The sequence below is a fragment of the Anomaloglossus baeobatrachus genome, chromosome 7 (genome assembly GCF_048569485.1).
Source record: "Anomaloglossus baeobatrachus isolate aAnoBae1 chromosome 7, aAnoBae1.hap1, whole genome shotgun sequence".
NCBI classification, from domain to species: Eukaryota; Metazoa; Chordata; class Amphibia; order Anura; family Aromobatidae; genus Anomaloglossus; species Anomaloglossus baeobatrachus.
This window is the reverse complement of record NC_134359.1, coordinates 195440255-195462149: the sequence shown is the minus strand read 5'-3', so window position 1 is coordinate 195462149 and position 21895 is coordinate 195440255. Positions and strand designations below refer to the sequence as shown.

The 21895-nt window shown below is 45.5% G+C and overlaps 1 protein-coding gene across 8 annotated transcripts in view; it reads right to left on the bottom strand.

Moving 5' to 3' along the window:
- LOC142245262 (ubiquitin carboxyl-terminal hydrolase 22-A) overlaps positions 1-21895 on the bottom strand; it is a 179659-nt gene that overhangs the window by 16086 nt on the left and 141678 nt on the right. For all 8 annotated transcript variants that reach the window (XM_075317845.1, XM_075317843.1, XM_075317842.1 and 5 more), the window contains 4 exons: positions 15990-16095; positions 7152-7310; positions 3821-3947; positions 1808-1899 (listed from right to left, as the gene is read on the bottom strand). In XM_075317845.1, the coding sequence (XP_075173960.1) occupies positions 1808-1899; positions 3821-3947; positions 7152-7310; positions 15990-16095 (484 nt within the window). The remainder of the gene's footprint in view (positions 1-1807; positions 1900-3820; positions 3948-7151; positions 7311-15989; positions 16096-21895) is intronic.

The window sequence follows — 21895 nt, the reverse complement described above, 5'->3', positions numbered from 1 at the left end:
AGAGAAGCCTCATCAGTGTTTCCTTTTTTTTTTCATTACCACTCCACAGTTGAAGGCCGGGGCCACACAGGAACTAATGCGATACTCGCATGACACTCCACTCGCGCTGGCAGCACAGCAGGAGCCTAGTGTCATGTGAGTGTCACTGTGACTGAGATGCGATCGGACCTCCGCTGCGGGGGGCTGGCCGGCACAGAGGAGGGGAGGGATTTATCCCTCTTTCTCCTCCATAGACGGCTATTGTCATTATCATCCTGCAATCGTGGTACACCAGTGTACTGCGAGTGCAGTGCGATCTTTCACTCGCCCCATAGACTTGAATGGGTGTGAGAGAAAGTCTTGCATTCCAGTCCAGCATGCTGCGACTGTTTTCTCGGTCCGATTGGGGCCGAGAAAATAATCGCTCATGGGTGCTGACACATAGCCTAATATTGGTCCGAGTGGAGTGTGATGTTTTATTGCATTCCACTCAGTCCGATTTTCATGACGTGTGTCTTAGGCCTAATACGCTGTGTAGCTGACATGTGCTGGCTGCCCGTCATGGTCAAAGCAAGAAACATTTACAATCTTTAATTTTTTTTTACGTTTAAGATTAAATGTTACAAAAAAAAAAAAAAAAAAAAGAAGTGTAAAATTGTAAGCGCCATTTCTCAGCAAGCAAATTTTTTACATGTGTGGTTCAGACTGCCATCTTCCTAATGCACCTAGACAATGGCTCATTCGCACATCAGTTTTTCTCGTATGAGTGCCATGTTCATTTTTCATAGATACAACTTGTGCTTATAGTTTATGGGGCGGTACACATGTCCATGTACTTTCTCCAGACAGAGTGCTCCGTGCAAAGAAAACAAAAAAAAAAGTTCTGACTGTGATCAGAGTCTCAGATCAAACTAAACAATGCAAGTCTATGGTTATGTGCACACGCTGCAGAAAATTTCTGCACCTTGTGGCAGAAAAATGCACCAAATCCCGCCTGCGGATGTGGTGAGCTTTTGCAGCATGTTTTGGGGTGTTTTTTTTTTTTTTTTGCATCAATGCAACAAGGAAGACTGTCACACCTAGGTAAAAAAAAAAAAAAAAAAAAAAAAAGACCAAATACGCTTTCTTGCTGTAATTTCCTGTTTCAACCATTCTTCTACTTAATTTTCCATTGTCATGCTCCTGATGACATCCTATCCAGTTTTAGACATGCGTTAAAAACGCAGAAAAACCGCACCAAAAACTCAGTGTGAACACGCCTGTGGATTTACAGCATTTTTCTTATCACATTAAAGCCAAAGGGTGAAAAAATGCTGCAAATCCAGACCAATAACGGACATGCTGCAGATTTTTTCTGTATTAAATCTGCAAGGGAAAAAAACCCACAGCGTTGGCACCGCTCTTCAGAAATCTGAGACTTTGCTGGGTTCAGGAAAAGAATGCAAATTTTGAAAACAACGCATCAAAAAACGCAGCGTGTGCACAAGGCCTCTGGGTCTGTTTGTCTCGGACTGTTTGATAATATCAATGTTGAGAAAACGCCATTTTTTTCATTTGAGAAAAACTGATAAGTTTGATGGCAAAAATTGGCACTAACGAAACTCAGATGAAACTGAAGCACAGATGAAACTACCCAATTTTCTTGTGAAAGAACATCAGATGTAGGAAGCAGCAGTTAAATGTTTTTGGTCCCTATATTAATTTTAAGAAAGTTGACATTTTCTTTGTGCCCCTAAATCCCAATTATCTACATCCAATAAATAGTTAGGATTAAACCTGAAGAAAATGTTACATTATCGATATCCTTTCCTTAAAGACAGACGCATACCTGGAGGCCATGAACGGTGTCATATCTAACTCCAAGGGGAAAGACACATACGTTGTAATCTTCCGCCTTAATTTTGCCGAATGTTCAAACCGCTGTGTCAGAAAGAAAGGACAAGAAAATTGATTTTTTACTACATATTTTTTGTGCATGCGCCTGGATTTAGTCATACAATGTACAAAACAAAATGACTTATAAGTGGTTACTGGAGCTTGTTTAGCACAGTCTGGACACACTGATGAATACCGTATTTTTAGGATTATAAGATGCACTTTTAATCCCAAAAATTTGTGAGCAAAATGATTAAGTCTTAAAATCCGAATGTAGTTTACCAGGGGGTGATTAAGAGAGGTCAAAGGAGGCAGGGGTACTGCTATGCGGTGTGCTGCCCACACTGCTCTGTGCAGCGCTGTTCTGTGCATCGGGTGACGTGGCTCTGCTCACCAGCCCGGCACAGAGCAGAGCAGAGCCGCGTCACCAGCCCGGCACAGAGCAGCGCCCGCAGTGAGTATCTGGGTCCCCCCTCTATCACTGGCAGCATTGCCCCTGCCCCCTGTGATCCCCGCTCTACTGCTGCCCCCTCTCCCTGATAAACCACCACCAGATAATAAAATGGACCCCATTTTTTCTACTTTTATTTCCAAAAATTTGGGGTGCATCTTCTAAAACTAAAAATACAGTACCCAAAACACGAAGTCTTAAAAACAATTTCTGGCACTGCTGTACACCATCAACACTTTTGTAGTAAGTGCTGAAAACTCTTTAAAATAGTTACTTTAGTTTTCAGCACTTACTACAAAAGTGTTGATAGTGTACAGCAGTGTCAGAAATTGTTTTTTAAAGAGAATTAGAAACAAGGCACTCAAATGGTGATACAAAGAATTTATTCCATAAGTCTTAAAGCAACATGTGACGTTTCAGCCAGGTGGCCTTTATCAGACAACTTGTTATTAAGACCATCAGGGTAGTGGTAAAGGCAGTGGTATCCACCGCTATGCTGCACAGTATGCAGCATGGCGGTGGATACCACTGCCTTTACCACTACCCTGACAGTCTTAAGAAGTTGTCTGATGAAGGCCACCTGGCTGAAACATCACATGTTGCTTTAAGACTTATGGAATAAATTCTTTGTTTGTATCACCATTTGAGAGTGCCTTGTTTCTAATTCTCTGGACATATGGTGTGGAAACCTACGAGTGCACCTCAACATCTTTTACACTGTGGCTGTGCCTTATCCAGCTAGAAGAAATTGTTTTTAAGACTGTTTTGGGTACCGTATTTTTACGTCGTTGGGTCACCAATTCAGAATGAGGTCTCTCTTTAAATACAGAATGGATGTGCAGATCTGTTCTGTGCCAAAATCTTAAGTATACACATCTTAAAAGGCCACAGACACCTTTTCTTTTTGCACTTCCTGTATTTAGGGAGTTGGTTTTAATTTTTTAAAAGATTGATTCTGCATCTTACAAATATAACAATTCATTGCAAGCTGCTTGATGCGGTTCAATAGTGATTGGCTATGATCGGAACAAAACTGTTTGCGGGAGTTTCCTTCCACACTCCAGTGACAAATTAATAAGGATTTCAGATTGTGAGACCCAATGGAGGACAGCAATAACGATCTTTGGAAAGCAATGCCGATTATTATGGTGTTTTATATGCAATGCATAATAATCGTACAAAAACTGTCTCCCATCGCCTCTAATTGAAATAAAATCTGTTAAGGGGATAATGAGAGATGTATTACCCAATATACTGGCCTGAGACATAATACTGATGTCTACTGATGCATAGGTTTGGCATAGACCGCTATGTTGCTGGAATATATGAAAAAGGAATATGTTACATGTCGTTATCTAGGATAACTTTTTAATAAATGAGCATTTTAAAAATCAGTTGTCCATTTCAAAAGGGAAAAAACAAAAACAAAAAAAAGATGGCTACAGGCGAGCATATCCAACAGTATGGCGGGATTAATAGAGTTCATCATCACAGCCATTATGCAATGTAGCTTACTTTGAGATGAAAACAAGCCACAATAGGCAGTTTTTTCATAGTGAGCTGCTTCGTAGACTCTTGGTAACTATGGCAACCACTGCATTTGATTTTGGCACTACTTCCTAGATGCTCTGGCCGCGTAAACCTGGAAGAGAACAGAGTCATGTGACATTACATCGGGATACTTGCATACACACTGCCAGATGGCACACGCGTTAGATCTATAACACTGCCCCAATGTGCTCATCCCAATTTATGCATATCAAAAATAGCACAAAATAGACCAACAGAAATTCACACACACCATTTTATTGCACTTAACCCCTTCACCCCAGGGTGATTTTCCAGTTTTCATCTTTTCTTCTTCTTCCAAGAGCCATAACATTTTTCTCCCATCAATGTAGCCATATGCGGGCTTTTTTTCTGTGGGACGAGTTGTACTATTGAATGACTCCATTCATTCTGCCACATATTGTATTGGAAAAATGACAAAAAAAAAATCCAAGTGCGTTGAAATTGCAAAACAAAATGCAATTCCTAGATTTTTTTTTTTTAATTTACCATGTTCACTACAGTGCATTGCAAAAGTATTCGGCTCCATTGAATTTTTTAATTTTTTCCCACATTTTAGGCCTCAAACATAAAGATAAAAATGTTAATGTTATAGTGAAGAATCAACAAGTGGGACACAATTGTTAAGAACAAAATGTATTGCTTATTTTAAACTATTATAAAAAAATAACTGAAAAGTGGGGCGTGCAATATTATTCATCCCCTTTAAATTAATACTTTGTAGTGCCACCTTTTGCTGCAATTACAGCTGCAGTCGCTTGGGGTTTTAGGTCCATCAGTTTTGCACATCGAGAGACTGAAATTCTTGCCCATTCTTCCTTTGCAAACACCTGGAGCTGAGTGAGGTTGGATGAAGAGCGTTTGTGAACAGCAGTTTTCAGCTTTTTCCACAGATTCTCGATTGGATTCAGGTCTGGACTTTGACTTGGCCATTCTAACACCTGGATACGTTTATTTGTGAACCATTCCATTGTAGATTTTGCGTTATGTTTCGGATCATTGTCTTGTTGGAAGACAAATCTCCGTCCCAGTCTCAGGTCTTTTGCAGACGCCAACAGGTTTTCTTTAAGAATAGTCCTGTATTTGGCTCCATCCATCTTCCCATCAATTTTAACAATCTTCCCTGTCCCTACTGAAGAAAAGCAAGCCCAAACCATGATACAGCCACCATCATGTTTGACAGTGGGGATGGTGTGTTCAGGGTGATGAGCTGTGTTGCTTTTACGCCAAAACATATTGTTTGGCATTGTGCCCAAATAGTTCGATTTTGGTTTCATCTGACCAGAGCACCTTCTTGCACGTTTGGTGTGTCTCCCAGGTGGCTTGTGGCAAACTTTAAATGACACTTTTTATGGATATCTTTGAGAAATGGCTTTCTTCTTGACGCTCTTCCATAAAGGCCAGATTTGTGCAGTGTACGACTGATTGTTGTCCTATGAACAGACTCTCCCACCTCAGCTGTAGATCTCTGCAGTTCATCCAGAGTGATCATGGGCCTCTTAGCTGCATCTCTGATCAGTCTTCTTGTTTGAGAAGAAAGTTTGGATGGACGGTCAGGTCTTGGTAGATTTGCAGTGGTATGATACTCCTTCCAATTCAATATGATCGCTTGCACAGTGCTCCTTGGGATGTTTAAAGTTTTGGAAATCTTTTCGTAACCAAATCAGGCTTTAAACTTCTCCACAACAGTATCACGGACCTGCCTGTTGTGTTCCTTGGTCTTCATGATGCTCTCTGTGCTTTAAACAGAACACTAAAGGCCCTGTCTCACACACACACACAGATAAATCTGCGGCAGATCTGTGCTTACAGTGAAATTGTGGACAATCAGTGCCAGGTTTGTGGCTGTGTACAAATGGAACAATATGTCCATGATTTCACAGCAACCACAGATCTGCCAAAGATTTATCTCTGTGTGTGACAGGGCCTTGAGACTATCACAGAGGAGGGGCATTTATACGGAGACTTTATTACACACAGGTGGCTTATATTTATCATCATCAGTCATTTAGGACAACATTGGATCATTCAGAGATAATGAACTTCTGGAGTGAGTTTGCTGCACTGAAAAGTAAAGGGAACGAATAATATTGCACGCCCCACTTTGAAGTTATTTATTTTTTTGAAAAGTTTAAAATAAGCAATAAATTTCGTTCAATTGTGTCCAAGTTGTTGATTCTTCACCATAACATTAAAATTTTTATCTTTATGTTTGAAGCCTGAAATGTGGGAAAAGACTGAAAAATTCAAGGGGGTCGAATACTTCCGCAAGGCACTGCATATGATAAAACTGACCCGGAAATATGATTATCCAGGTCCGTAAGAGTTTATAGATACCAAACAAGTTAAAGTTTTACTTTTATCTAAGTGGTGAAAAAAAATTTCAGAGGTTGGCCCAAAAAAAGAATAGCAGTTTTGTCGCCATTTTCCGCGACCTGTAGCGTTCTCATTTTTCGGGATCTGGCGCTCAGTGTTATTTTTTGCATCTTGAGCTGACGTTTTTAAAGAAAGATAATTGTCATTTTTTTTCCTCACTACACCCTCTCCCGATCAGATTATCGTATTTTACCTTTTGATAAATTGGGCATTTCTGAACTCTGCGATACCAAATTTTTATTTTTCTAATTTTATTTTACAATTTTATTGATTTTACTAGTTCACCTAGTGGACCTTATGCCTGTATTATCCGATTGCTTCTGTTGATAACAGCAATGCATCGCTTGATCAGGAGAATTGCTGGTCTCCTGTGAGTGCCAGCACTCCCACGAAGTGAGTCATGACAGGGGTCATCTGACCCCATGCTGTCATGGCAATACATTGGTGTCAGTGGTCAGTTATGGGAGCGCCAATGACAGGGGAACCGCACGATACACTCTGGAGTGTGTTAGATCGCAGTGGTAGTTTGGCATCGCAATAAAAGGGGTTAACAGGAGTGAGTGAATTCCCAATTCACGCAAGCCAACATTAAAGAGGAAAGAGAAAGCCAAGGACGTATATATAACGTTCTTGGTCGTGAAAGGATTAATTTATTTCTGTAGCATGATTCCTTATTGTCATAAAAATTAGGTTTTGGAAGCAATCTTTACAGCTCCCCTCAGGTGTTTATTTACAGCTTGTATTCTTGGTGATTATGTTGGGATGTGTGGATGGCCTCTTCTCTGGCCACTGACATAATATGATAGTTTCCTATGGGCTACTTGGTGAAGGGTCCCCACAACACTCACTTGTATGTGTAGGAAACTATGCAAATATTCACACATTTTGTGGTCAGCGTTACCTTCTCAGACAATCTGTTAGTGTTGTCGTTCCAGACACATGACTTTCCCCATTCACAACACCACCGTCACTCCCCGGACTGAGGGGCCAAAACGGGCTTGAAGAACCAGGCAAATCCAGGCTGATGTCCCAAAACGGATCTATCGTTGTGGAAACACCACTGAAAGGAAAGAACACAAAAGATGGATAATTTGGACTCCTAAAATATATATGCAAGTAGACAAAATGTTTCAATGCTAACTAGAATGTGAATTGTAAGGCATTTTTGGGGTTATAGTGCTAAACACTAAAGCCCCAATTCATTAAAGTCTGTACAGAAGAGTTCTGGAGTAAAACACCTAGTCACAAAATGTGAGCAAAACATTCTGCCATTTAATGTTTACATGCCAATGCCAGCCAGCTACGGAAATAAGGGCATAAGGGCATTGCATGGTCGAAACAGAGTGTGGCTACAGCCACCCATCAAAGTCATGAAAAGTTCTGCCACTTTAGTGGTGTAACTTAATCAAGTGATCCATTACGGGTGACAGCACACACTAGTTAACAAGTGTGCCTAATTCTTTAGCTGACATGCACCTCTCAATGTATTAGATTTATCGTCCTCTAGTTAGCCCCTTCATAAATCCCAAAGCCAGCAGAGTGGGAGGGACTGGGGCATGGCACTCCAGCTCATCCAACTCATGATAAGAAGCGGTGTTCCTACTTGTTGACTGGAGTAAGATTTGTGGCGAGGCTCACGCTACTTCCCACCTTGTCTGACTCAGTCAGGTGCCTCACACTCCAGACTTCTCAAAGACCGGCGTAAAAAAACGCCAGTCTTGATGGATCAGGACCACTGTTTCTAGGACAGGCTAAAATATATAGTAATCTAATAGAAAACACTACAAAAAAAATTATCTGAAAGATTTTTACTTCAGATTCAGAGATATTTCAAACGTAGGCTTTTGCAAGATCATGAAATGATGGCTTTACTTGCTGCTTTCCATGGTTGTCATGTGAGCACAAGTACACAATTTTCATACTTGTGGCCATATGCCAACTAACTTTGTATCCTTTTCTGGTTGCTCAAAGATCAACCTGGAGTGGAAAACTCTTTATGGCTATGTGCGCACTAGGCCGTTTTAGCCGTGGTTTTGCTGCGGAAATTTCTTGAGAAAACTTTGAAATCTTTCTGTAGACATTTCCCAGCAAAACCTATGGTATAAAAAAAAAAAAAAAGAATTTTGTTACTTACCGTAAATTCTTTTTCTTATAGTTCCGTATTGGGAGACCCATACCATGGGTGTTTAGCTTCTGCCTCCGGAGGACACACAAAGTACTACACTTAAAAGTGTAGCTCCTCCCTCTGAGCTTATACACTCCCTGGTAGCCAGTCCTAGCCAGTTTAGTGCAAAAGCTGAAGGAGAATAGCCACCCACAAGTAGAACCGAGTAAGAACCGGAACAACCGGAGACTCTGTCCACGACAACAGCCGGTGATAACACACGGAACAAGAAAATTGCCAACAGGCAACAGGGAGGGAGCTGGGTCTCCCAATACGGAACTATAAGAAAAAATTTACGGTAAGTAACAAAATTCTCTTTCTTTATCGTTCCTTTGGGAGACGCATACCATGGGACGTTCCAAAACTGTCCCTGGGTGGGAATAAACAGAAAAACTAAGAAGTAGGCGGAGCCTAACTTCACAAGTGGGCGACAGCCGCCTGAAGGATGCCGTCTGCCCAAGCTCGCATCTGCCGAAGCATGAGCATGCACTTGGTAGTGCTTCGAAAAGGTATGCAGGCTAGTCCAAGTGGCAGCCTGACAGACTTGTTGAGCCGTAGCCTGGTGCCTAAAAGCCCAAGAGGCACCGACAGCTCTGGTTGAGTGTGCTTTGATCCCCGGCGGGGGAGGCACCCGAGTACTCTGGTAGGCGTCCGAAATGGTCGATCTAATCCAACGGGCCAAGGTCGGCTTAGAAGCAGAGAGACCCTTGCGCCGCCCTGTGGTTAGCACAAAAAGAGAGGTGCACCGCCTAAGCGCAGCGGTGCGAGACACAAATCCGGAGAGCACGCACCAGATCTAGAGTATGCAGCGCTTTCTCAAAGCGATGAACAGGGGCCGGACAGAAGGAAGGCAAGGAAATATCCTGGTTAAGGTGGAAGGGAGAGACCACCTTAGGAAGAAAGTCCGGGGTTGGACGGAGAACTACCTTGTCTTGGTGAAAAAACAAAAAAGGTGACTCCGAGGAGAGCGCAGCCAAATCAGAGACTCTCCTGAGAGAAGTTATGGCAACTAGAAAGGCCACCTTGAGAAAGACGATACAAAGAAACCTCCCTAAGGGGCTCGAAAGGGGGTTTCTGCAATACCGTGAGGACCAAGTTAAAGTCCCAGGGATCCAAGGGCCGCCGATAAGGCGGAATGATGTGAGACGCACCTTGCATGAAGGTGCGGATCTGAGCCAGCCGGGCGAGACGCCGCTGGAACAGCACTAATAGAGCTGAGACTTGTCCCTTGAGAGAGTTGAGGGACAGTCCTAGCTGCAGACCGGACTGTAAAAAAGACAGAAGGGTCGGCAACGAGAATGGCCAAGGAGAATGGCCGGAAGAGCGACACCAGGACAGGAAAATTTTCCAAGTCCTGTGATAGATCTTGACGGAGGAAGACTTACGGGCCCGAGTCATAGTGGAGATGACTTCAGGAGGAATACCAGAAGCCGTCAAAATCCAGGACTCAAGAGCCACGCCGTCAATTTGAGTGCCGCAGAATTCGGGCGGAAAAACGGACCTTGCGAGAGCAGGTCTGGACGGTCCGGAAGATGCCACGGCATCTCCACGGACAGTTGGAGCAGGTCCGGATACCAAGCTCGCCTGGGCCAGTCCGGTGCAATGAGGATGACTCGACGGCCCTCCATTCCGATCTTGCGCAGGACTCTGGGCAAGAGAGCTAGAGGGGGAAAACACGTAGGACAGACGAAAATGAGACCAGTCTTGAACCAGAGCGTCCGCGGCGAAGGCCTGAGGATCGTGGGAGCGAGCCACGTAAACCGGAACCTTGTTGTTGTGACGGGATGCCATTAGGTACACGTCCGGAGTGCCCCACTTGCGGCAGATTGACTGAAACACTGCCGGGTGCAGGGACCACTCGCCACCGTCCACGGATTGATGGCTGAGATAATCTGCCTCCCAGTTTTCTACGCCAGGGATGTGGACTGCGGATATGGAGGACTTGGAGTCCTCCGCCCATTGAAGAATGCGTTGGACCTCCAACATTGCCAGGTGGCTGCGTGTCCCGCCTTGGTGATTGATGTAGGCAACCGCTGTCGCGTTGTCTGACTGGACTCGAATGTGCCTGCCCGCCAACAGGTAGTGAAAGGCTAGGAGAGCTAGAAGCACAGCTCTGGTTTCCAGCACATTGATTGAAAGGGCTGACTCGGACAGAGTCCAAGTGCCCTGTGCTCTGTGGTGGAGATGTACCGCTCCCCAGCCGGAAAGGCTGGCATCCGAGGTGAGAATCACCCAGGACGGAGTCAGGAAGGAGCGCCTTTGGGACAGGGAGAGGGGTCGAAGCCACCACTGAAGAGAGCTCCTGGTCCGTGGCGACAGAGCCACTAACCTCTAAGGAGGAAGGCCGCTTGTCCCAACAGTGGAGAATGTCCAGCTGCAGAGGACGCAGATGGAACTGGGCAAAGGGAACCGCCTCCATGGAGGCCACCATTTGACCCAGCACCTGCATCAGGCGCCTGAGGGAATAACGGCGGGGCCTCAGGAGAGTGCGCACCGCTAGCCGGAGAGACTGCTGTTTTATTAAGGGCAACTTCACAAGTGCCGGCAAAGTCTCGAACTGCATCCCTAGGTACGTGAGACCCTGGGTCGGAGTCAGAGTGGATTTGGGAAGATTGACAATCCACCCGAATTGGGCTAGGGTGGCGAGAGTGAGCGAAACACTCCGCTGACAGTCTGCGCTGGATGTACCCTTGACCAGAAGGTCATCCAGATAAGGAAGCACTGCTAACCCCTGGAGGTGCAGGACCGCAATCACTGCCGCCATGACCTTGGTGAATACCCGAGGGGCCGTGGCTAACCCGAAGGGGAGAGCCACGAATTGGAAATGATCCTCTCCTATCGCAAAACGTAACCAACACTGATGTGACACTGCGATTAGCACATGTAGATAGGCATCTCTGATGTTGATGGACGTCAGGAACGCCCCTTGGGTCATAGAGGCAATGACTGATCGCAGAGACTCCATGCAAAAATGCCACACCCGGACATGCTTGTTGAGAAGCTTGAGATCCAGGATGGGCCGGAAGGTACCGTCCTTTTTTGGAACTAGGAAGAGATTTGAGTAAAAACCTCTGAACCGTTCCTGAGTGGGAACTGGGACAATCACTTAGTTTGCCTGCAAGGACGCCACAGCCTGCGAGAAGGCGGCGGCCTTGGAGCAGGGGGGAGTTGAGAGAAAAAAATCTGTTTGGAGGGCTGGAAAAGAATTCTATCCTGTAGCCGTGAGATATGATGTCTCTCACCCACTGATCGGAGACTTGCTTTAACCAAGCGTCGCCAAAGTGGGAGAGCCTGCCACCGACTAAGGACGTGGCTAGAGCGGGCCGAGAGTCATGAGGAAGCTGCCTTAGTGGCAGAACCTCCTGCGGTCTTCTGCGGACGCGCTTTTGGGCGCCAGTTGGATTTCTGATCCTTGGCTGAGTTAGCGGACGAGGCGGAAGGCTTAGAGGATGACCAGTTGGAGGAACGAAACCTCGATTGATTCCTACCCTGGGCGGGTTTCCTGGTCTTTGCTTGTGGCATGGAAGAACTCTTCCCGCCAGTAGCTTCTTTAATGATTTCATCCAGCTGTTCACCAAACAGCCGTGAACCAGCAACAGGGAGCCCAGCAAGAAACTTCTTGGAAGAAGCACCTGCCTTCCACTCTCGAAGCCACAAAATCCTGCGGATAACAAGAGAATTAGCTGAAGCCACCGCAGTGCGGTGAGCAGCCTCTAGCATGGCAGACATGGCATAAGATGAAAAAGCTGAAGCCTGAGAAGTTAAGGTAACCATCTCAGGCATAGATTCCTTGGTGAGGGAATGCATCTCTTCTAGAGAAGCAGAGATGGCTTTGAGAGCCGACACTGCTGCAAAAGTCGGGGAAAACGCGGCCCCCGCAGCTTCATACACAGATTTGGCCAGAAGGTCAATCTGACGGTCAGTGGAATCCTTAAGTGAGGTGCCGTCAGCCACCGACACAACGGTCCGGGCTGATAGCCTAGACACCGGGGGGTCTACCTTTGGGGAGTGAGACCACTCCTTGACCACCTCAGGTGGAAATGGAAACTGGTCATCAGAACCACGCTTTGGAAAGAGTTTGTCAGGGCAAGCCCTGGGTTTGGTCACAGCGGTCTGAAAACTGGAGTGGTTAAAGAACATACTCTTCACTCTCTTAGGCGAGGTAAACTGATGTTTTTCTGCCAAAGAGAGTTGCTCCTCTGACACTGGCGGATTGAGATCCAGCACAGAATTAATAGAAGCAATCAAATCACTAAGATCTGAGTCACCCGCAGAGAAATCGATGGGATACATAGCCTCCGAGCCCCCAGTGAGGGCATCCTCCTCATCTTGAGAGTCAGCTCGAGACAGAGCCGTGGGATGGGGAGGGGAAGGGGGAGGAAACCCTGCGCCTTCTCTTAGAAGGACGCGGTCTGGGATCAGATGATGAATCCTCCGTGAGCTCTGATGGACGGAGGTCAGAGGATAGGAGTCCTCTGTCAAGAGTATCAGAGGCACCCTGTGAGGGGGGCTGATGCATATTCAAAGTCCTGGACAAAAGTCCCATGGACTCAGCAAATGACTGGGATATGGACCTAGAAAAGGACTATACCCAGGCCGGGGGTTCAGCCACAGGTGCAGCAGCCTGAGAGACCACTGGGCCTTGCTCCTTGTGTGAGACATGCTGCTGGTATACAGAGGTCCACAACCGGAGACTGGCTGTGGCTTACCAGACCGCTGAGCGCGGTGTTGTGTGCCCTCCAGATCCCGAAGCCCGGTCCCCCAGTCGCAGCACCTCAGCAGAGATGCAGAATGCAGGATGTCCCAGGGCAGAGTGAACTCTGCCTGAGAAATGACTAGGGGGCGTTCCTATAAAAGAGCGGGAACTGGAGGGCTATAGAGACCTGCAGGGAAGGAGGGATGCCCCAGCAGTGGGGAGTGTCCCTCCCCTGTGTAGAACGGCCGCCGGGAGGAGCCGAACCTGTCCCTCTGTATGAGTGACATGCGAGGGCAGGAAAATGAAACTAGGCCTCCGGCGAAGCCGGGGCCTAAATTTAAGCGGCGAGGCCGACAAGCAGGCACCATCGGCGCGGTTCTCAGGCAAAAGCTAGAGAATCCGCCGGAAAAGTTAAAACAATCACATACAGCATATTCTCCCCTTACAATAAAGAACTGGGACCCCCAACATAAACGTCTCAGGTACTTAGCTGCTGAGACGCAGGGCCATGTCCCTGGGGATGAGTGCTCCAGTCCAACAGAATCCTCAAGGGGCTGTGGATGGAGACCGGACTCCTGCCAGGCATGGAGACCGTGCTGGCTCCCACTTCAAGCCAGAGCCCAGAAGGGATGGTGAAAGAGCGCGGCATGTAAGGCTTCAGCCTTGTAAATCAACCTTAACAACACCGCCGACACAGTGGGGTGAGAAGGGACATGCCGGGAGTCCAGACATGGACCCGCTTTTCTTCAAACTCTTTCCAAAAGTCAAACAAATCAGATGAGAATTTATGTGTGGATGTATGCCTCCTGACACAATGCAATAAACTGGCTAGGACTGGCTACCAGGGGGTGTATAAGCTCAGAGGGAGGAGCTACACTTTTAAGTGTAGTACTTTGTGTGTCCTCCGGAGGCAGAAGCTAAACACCCATGGTATGGGTCTCCCAAAGGAACGATAAAGAAAAATAGCTGTGCGCACGCTGCATTTTTTTTCTCAAGAAAATTATTTGATAAGATTTTCTTGAGAATATTTCTCGAGAAAATGTGCATGTCACTTCTTTTCTGCAGGTACCTGCGGTATACCCCCGGAATTTCACTCCTTTCACTGTAATGTAATCGCGAAATTCCGGGGGTATACCGCAGGTAGCAAATGATGTGCGGTATACCCCTGGTATAGCCGTGATTTACCTGCAGTAATGCTGCCTGCGGTTTTGCAGAAAGTGATGTCATTATGACAGAAGAGGAAGCGGAGCAGAGTAAAAACACACGTCACACTCCCTGGATGCCGCACAGAAGCGCTTCCGTGTGACGTCCGGCGGGTGCCCGTGCAGTCTGTCACGCTGCAGCCCCGCCGCTGCACGCACAGCAGTATCAGTGTCTGCCTGCAGTGTCAGCAGCTTGTCACCCTGCAGCGCAGGCAGACACTGACACAGCAGTGCGTACAGCCGCGAGGATGCCAAGCGCTGCTGTAAGGAGGTGAGATGAGATCATTACGTGCTGTAACGATCTCCTACCTCCTGACGGCACCGCGGTCACTGCTGTCTATGCCCGTCTCGCGAGCGGCCCGAGTCTGTCACTAGCGGTGACGTCACGGGCTCTCGCGATACTGCTGACAACGAGGCGGGTATAGAAGTCAGTGACAGCGCTGACGTCAGCAGTACAGGAGATGATCACAGCAGGTATCCTCCTGACAGCAGCGCTAGTCATCCCCTGCAGTGACCTGGGCTATTGATGTTAGCTCAGGTCACTGCATTGCTCTCCCAGCCAATGGGGAACCTTCTGTTCTTCATGGACTGGGACAGTGACTATGGTATGGATTGCCGTGGGACGCCCTCCTCTTATTGGATTACGCCGGACGTGGAATTGATTGTTCTTATCAATAAATTGGTTAAAGAGGGAATGTGGGGAGTGTTTTTTTTTTCCAAATAAAACTTTTTTTGTTGTCTATTTTATATTTCTATTTCTATTTATATTTATTTTGGGTTTGTGATGTCAGGTATCTGATAGACGCGTGACATCACGAACCCCAGGGCTTGATGCCAGGTGACATTACACATCTGGCATCAACCCCATATATTACCTTGTTTGCCACCGCACCAGGGCAATGGGATGAGTTGGCGCGAAGCGCCAGGATTGGCACATCTAATGGATGCGCCACTTCTGGGGCGGCTGCAGCCTGCTATTTTTAGGCTGGGGAGTGTCCAATAACAGTGGACCTCCCTAGTCTGAGAATATCAGACCCCAGCTGTCCGCTTTACCTTGGCTGGTGATTTAATTTGGGGGGGACCCCACGTTTGTTTTAAATTATTTAATTTAAAATAACAGCATGGGGTGCCCTCTGTTTTGGATCAGCCAAGGTGAAGCTGCCAGCTGTGGTTTGCAGGCTGCAGCCGTCTGCTTTACCCTAGCTGGCTAAAAAAATACGGGGAACCCCACGTCATTTTTTTATTTATTTATTTTTTGGCTAAATACAAGGCTAGGCACCCTTTAGTGCCACCTGAAAGTCACTAAAGGGTGCCAGCTTAGAATATGCAGGGGGGTGGGACATTATATAGGTCTCTCTCATCTATCTATTCATCTATCCATCTTTCCCTCTATCCATTATCTGTCTATCGATTATTATCTATATTTATTTTTGTTCAGCATAAAAAAAACGCAGGGACCAACCTGGGAAAAACCGCGGCAAAAACGCATTCGTTTTTCCCGTGGATTTGGTGCGTTTTTTTTACCGCAGGTGCGGTAATCTTCAACTCCCAGAAGTTTCTCAAGAAATTTTCTTGAGAAAAATCACTTTTCTAGTGCGCACATAGCCTAAGGGTGCACCACTAACAAACGGTGAAGAGATCACCCAGTCCCTATTCATACGCTGAGAAATGACTCACTGGCACACTTGACAGGTTACATCAGACTGGAGGCCTCCTGTGAAAATTTGGTCTATAATGCAGTTACAGTGGTTCGGATTGTTGGCCTTTTTCCCATTGTCATCACCTGGGAAAATAAAAAGAACACGATGTAAACGCAAATGATTAGTGTGTATTTGTCAAAAAAGGTTTACGAAATCTCATTCCCCAGACAAGAGGAAGTGAATTTTGTTATAGATATGCTACATAAATACATGAAAATCCAAAATATTGCAGATCCACATGTGTCTAAACTTTAATTTGCCTGTAAGTATAGCAACTCAAGAAATGTATTATGAAAGGAGAAACAAGAGGCTATATACAGCGTATAAAGAATATCGAGTTTATGAACTGTTACATTTAAATAGATAAGTGCTAATTCAGTGAATGATCCGAATGCACGACTTGGAAGCTACATCAAAAAGTATAAACACATGAATGCAAAATTTGAGTTTATAAAATTGTTTAAAAATCCAATGGCCGATTTATGTTTTATAATGTTCATATTACAAAAAACAAACCAAAAAAACCCCAAAAACCAACACTTTTTAACCATCATGTAAGAGTTCCATACAACACGGGTGAAATTACACACGAGCAAGATGAACAAGAAAAATCTTTATTGTAACCAAAAAGTACTATACAGTGCTGGCCAAAAGTATTGGCACCCCTGCAATTCTGTCAGCTAATACTCAGTTTCTTCTTGAAAATGATTGCAATCACAAATTCTTTGGTATTATCTTCTTCATTTATTTTGCTTGCAATGAAAAAACACAAAAGAGAATGAAACAAAAATCAAATCATTGATCATTTCACACAAAACTTCAAAAATGGGCCAGACAAAAGTATTGGCACCCTTAGCCTAATACTTGGTTGCACAACCTTTAGCCAAAATAACTGCGAACAACCGCTTCCGGTAACCATCAATGAGTTTCTTACAATGCTCTCATGGAATTTTAGGCCATTTTTCTTTGGCAATCTGCTCCAGGTCCCTGAGATTTGAAGGGTGCCTTCTCCAAACTGCCATTTTGAGATTTCTCCACAGGTGTTCTAAGGGATTCAGGTCTGGACTCATTGCTGGCCACTTTAGTAGTCTCCAGTGCTTTCTATCAAACCATTTTCTAGTGCTTTTTGAAGTGTGTTTTGGGTCATTGTCCTGCTGGAAGTCCCATGACCTCAGAGGAAGACCCAGCTTTCTCACACTGGGCCCTACATTATGCTGCAAAATGTGTTGGTAGTCTTCAGACTTCATAATGCCATGCACACGGTCAAGCACTCCAGTGCCAGAGGCAGCAAAGCAACCCCAAAACATGAGGGAACCTCTGCCATGTTTGACTGTAGGGACAGTGTTCTTTTCTTTGAATTCCTCTTTTTTTCCTGTAAAAACTCTATGTTGATGGCTTTTCCCAAAAAGCTCTACTTTTGTCTCATCTCACCAGAGAACATTCTTCCAAAATGTTTTAGGCTCTCTCAGGTAAGTTTTTGCAAACTCCAGCCTGACTTTTTTGTGTCTCGGGATAAGAAGTGGGGTCTTCCTGGGTATCCTACCATACAGTCTCTCTTCATTCAGACGCCGATGGATAGTACGGGTTGACACTGTTGTACCCTCGGACTGCAGGGCAGCTTGAACTTGTTGGGATGTTAGTCGAGGTTCTTTATCCACCACTCGCACAATCTTGCGTGGAAATCTCTCGGCAATTTTTCTTTCCCTTCCACATCTAGGGAGGTTAGCCACAGTGCCATGGGCTTTAAACTTCTTGATGACACTGTGCACCGTAGACACAGGAACTTTCAGGTTTTTATAGATGGACTTGTAGCCTTGAGATTGCTAATGCTTCAACAGAATTTGAATTCTCAAGTCCTCAGACCGTTCTTTGGTCTTCTTTCTTTTCTCCATGCTCAATGTGGTACACACAAGGACACAGGACAGGGGTTGAGTCAACGTTAATCCATGTCAACTGGCTGCAAGTGTGATTTAGTTATTGCCAACACCTGTTAGGTGCCACAGGTAAGTTACAGGTGCTGTTAATTACACAAATTAGAGAAGCATCACATGATTTTTCAAACAGTGCCAATACTTTTGTCCACCCCCTTTATGTTTGGTGTGGAATTATATCCAATTTGGCTTTATGACTTTTTTTTTCATTGAAGACAAATTAAATGAAGATAATACAAAAGAATTTGTGATTGCAATCATTTTCAAGAAGATGAGTATTATCTGACAGAATTGCAGGAGTGCCAATACTTTTGGCCAGCACTGTATATAAAAAAGCACAAGAATTTACAATAAAGTTGCACGCACACAGTATATAATTAATCTAATAAAGGGCAGCACGGTGGCTCAGGTGGTTAGCACTGCAGTCTTGCAGCGCTGGGGTCCTCGGTTCAAATCCCACCAAGGACTATCTGCAAGGAGTTTGTATGTTCTCCCCGTGTTTGCGTGGGTTTCCTCCCACAATTCAAAAAATATACTGATTGGGACCTTAGATTGTGAGCCCTAGTGGGGACAGTGTTACTGATGTATGTAAAGCGCTGTGGAATTAATAGCGCTATATAAATGAATAAATTATTATTATTATACGACTGTTGGATGCTTCACAGAGAAGATCCGCAGGCCTTCTCTAAGAGAAAAGATATTGAGAAAAGGAAAAGGCACAAGAATTAATTTCCAGTAAAGTTGCAGAATGAATGTTCAGATATGTGTAAATAAATTATATACATACATACATACATACACACACAGAATGGTCACAGAAATAAACTTGAATCTGACAGATGTAATAGAAAAAAAAAAATCTATGAAAATGAACAAATGAAAGTCAGACATTGCTGCTTTTCTGCTTCCACAGAATTTAACAAAAAAAATAAATAAATAAATAAATAAAACTCATGTAATAGGCCTGAACAGAAATGATAACCTTTTGAGGCAATCACTGCAATCGAACCTTTTGAGGCAATCACTGCAATCAAACGATTCCTGTAACTGAGATTTCTGCACCTCTCGACAGGTACCGTATTTTTCGGACTATAAGATACTTTTTTCCCCCAAATGTTGGGGGAAAGTGGGGGGGTGCGTCTTATAGTCTGAATGTGGGGCTGCGGGGAATGAAGGTGCTGCAGTGAAGCGGGTCATCGGCGGCACGAGCAGGCTGTAGCAGCCTGTCGTGACCACGTGGGCAGGCTCATTACATATGCACGCCCATCCTACCACTCATCTCTCAGCGCTGAAGCCGGCGCTGACAGGTGGGTGGGGTGATGGGCGAGGAATGCGCATATATTAAACAGCCTGCATGCATGATCACCCCTGGCAACTACAGCCTGGAGTGATCATGTGCGGCTGTATTCACTGCTCCCCGCGCATCATCATCAGCGTGGGGTGCAGTGAATCCGTATAACTCATCGGCTACGATCCCTGCAGCACCGCAATCTCCTCCTGTCTGTGCCGGCGGTGGCTGTGTGAAGACTAGCGGTGAGCACAGTGATGACATCATCGCTGTGTGCACGTGTCCACACGCAGCCGCCGCCGGCACAGACAGGACATCATGATGCTGCAGGGATCGTAGCCGGCTCCACACTCCAGCACTGCTGCTGACAGACGGAGGAGGAGCGATGCTGCAGGGAGTGAGGTAAGGTGAGTATGAACCTTTCATTTTTTTATGTGCCACAGGATGCGGGCCGTATACCAGGATGGGGGTATATAGCAGGATGCGGGCATATAGCAGGATGGGGGTATATTATGAGCAGGATGGGGGCATATAGCAGGATGGGGTTATATCATGAGCAGGATGGGGCTATATTATCAGCAGGATGGGGGCATATGAGCAGGATGGGGGCATATGAGCAGGATGGGGGTATATGCCAGGATGCGGTATATAGCAGGATGCGGCCATATGCCAGTATATTGCAGGATGGGGGCTATACCAGGATGAGGTACATATGCTGTATATACAAGGCAGGAGGATCATTACCAGGCTGGGGTACCTTAGTAGAGAATTTGGGGACATTACCGCCTTAAGTGTCAGCAGCAGATCCTCGCCCCATAACAGTGTCTCATGACCATATTTTTTGCTTAAAATTTTATTTTACTATTTTCCTCCTCTAAAACCAGGGTGCGTCTTATGGTCCGGTGCGTCTTATAGTCCAAAAAAATACGGTATTTTGGCCCACTCCTCAAGAGCAAACTGTCCAACTGTCTCCTGTGTGAAGGTTGCCTTTTCTAGACGGCATGTTTCAGCTCTTTCCAAAAATGCTCAATAGTATTTAGGTCATGGCTCATAGAAATTCACTTCAATGTTTTCCTCTTAGCCATTCTTGTTTTTTTTTAGCTGTATGTTTTGGGTCATTATCCTGTTGCAAGACCCATGACCTGCGACTGAGACCCAAGATTTCTGACACTGGGCAGCACATTTCTCTCTAGAATTCCTTGATAGTCTTGATATTTCATTGTACCCTGCACAGATTAAAAGACACCCTGTGCCAGATGCAGCAAAGCAGCCCCAGAACATAACATAACCTCCTCCATGTTTCACAGTAGGGACAGTTTTCTTTTCTTGATATGCTTCATTTTCCCGTCTGAACATAGAGCTGATGTACCTTGACAAAAAGTTCAATTTTTGCCTCCTCTGTCCATAGGGACATTCTCCCAGAAGCTTTGCGGCTTGTCAACATATAGTTTGGCGAATTCCAGTCAGGCTTTTTTTTTATGATTCTTTTCAATAATGGGGTCCTCCTTGGTCGTCTCCCATGATGTCCAAGTTGGCTCAAACAAAGATGGATGGTGCGATCTGACACGGATGTTCCTTGATCTTGAAATTCACCTTTAATCTCTTTAGAAGTTTTTCTGGGCTCTTGTTACCATTCGTATTATAATTCTCTTTGATTTGTCATCAATTTTCCCCCTGTGGCCACGTCCAGGGAGGTTGGCTAAAGTCCCATGGTTCTTAAATTTCTGAATAATATGTGCAACTGTAGTCATAGGAAGATCAAGCTGCTTGGAGATGGTCTTATAACCTTTACCTTTAACATGCTTGTCTATACTTTTCGTTCTAATCTCTTGAGACAACTCTCTCCTTCGCTTCCTCTGGTCCATGTTGAGTGTGGTACACACCATGTCACCAAACAGCACAGTGAGTATCCGTAGCCCTATATACAGGTCCACTGACTGATTACAAGATTGTAGATGACACGTCCAACTCCAGGGCCGGGGGTACTCGGAACAGGGCCGGACTAGTCTGGGGATGTCAGCAGTGACGGGGTTCAACTCAGTGACCCTGGCGGCATCTTTTAAATAAAGGGGATGATGATTCTATTTACAGTGGAATAAAGTTCGTGACACCACCTGTGGTTATGTTGGCCCCTGCTGTGCTGAGTGTTTCCCGGGGCAGGTAGTGATGGCGCATCTAAGGTATTATTGCTCCCCACAGGTGGAGCCGGACCCCGGAACCTTTGGAAAAGATCGAGATTTCACCCACAGGAAGACAGCTTACCACAAAAGTCTTAATATCTGTCTCTTCAAGGCCACTGAGATGTGGCTCCTCATGTTCAGGCAAATACAGTCTATAGTGAGAGCAATAACTGTCACACAAACAGCGGGTCTTTCTTTCTGTACCTTTACTGAAGTTAGCAGGGATATCTCAAGGGTACAGTCCGGGTGGTTAGGTGGCAGTTGGGATTTCCACATCTGAGTTATGAAGCCTCCTTATTGCTGTGTGTCTGTTTAAGTCCTGGGCTGTGTCAAACCTGGCCCTGACCTCTCCTGTGTCTCTCACTTGAATAGCAGGCGTAATGAACCGTTCTGCTGGGCACCACTAACTCTGCTGCGGTCCCTGGCTCTACTGATGGCGGTGCTACAAGTGCTTCTGTGCGAGACTGAAGTCCCCCTCGCCTTC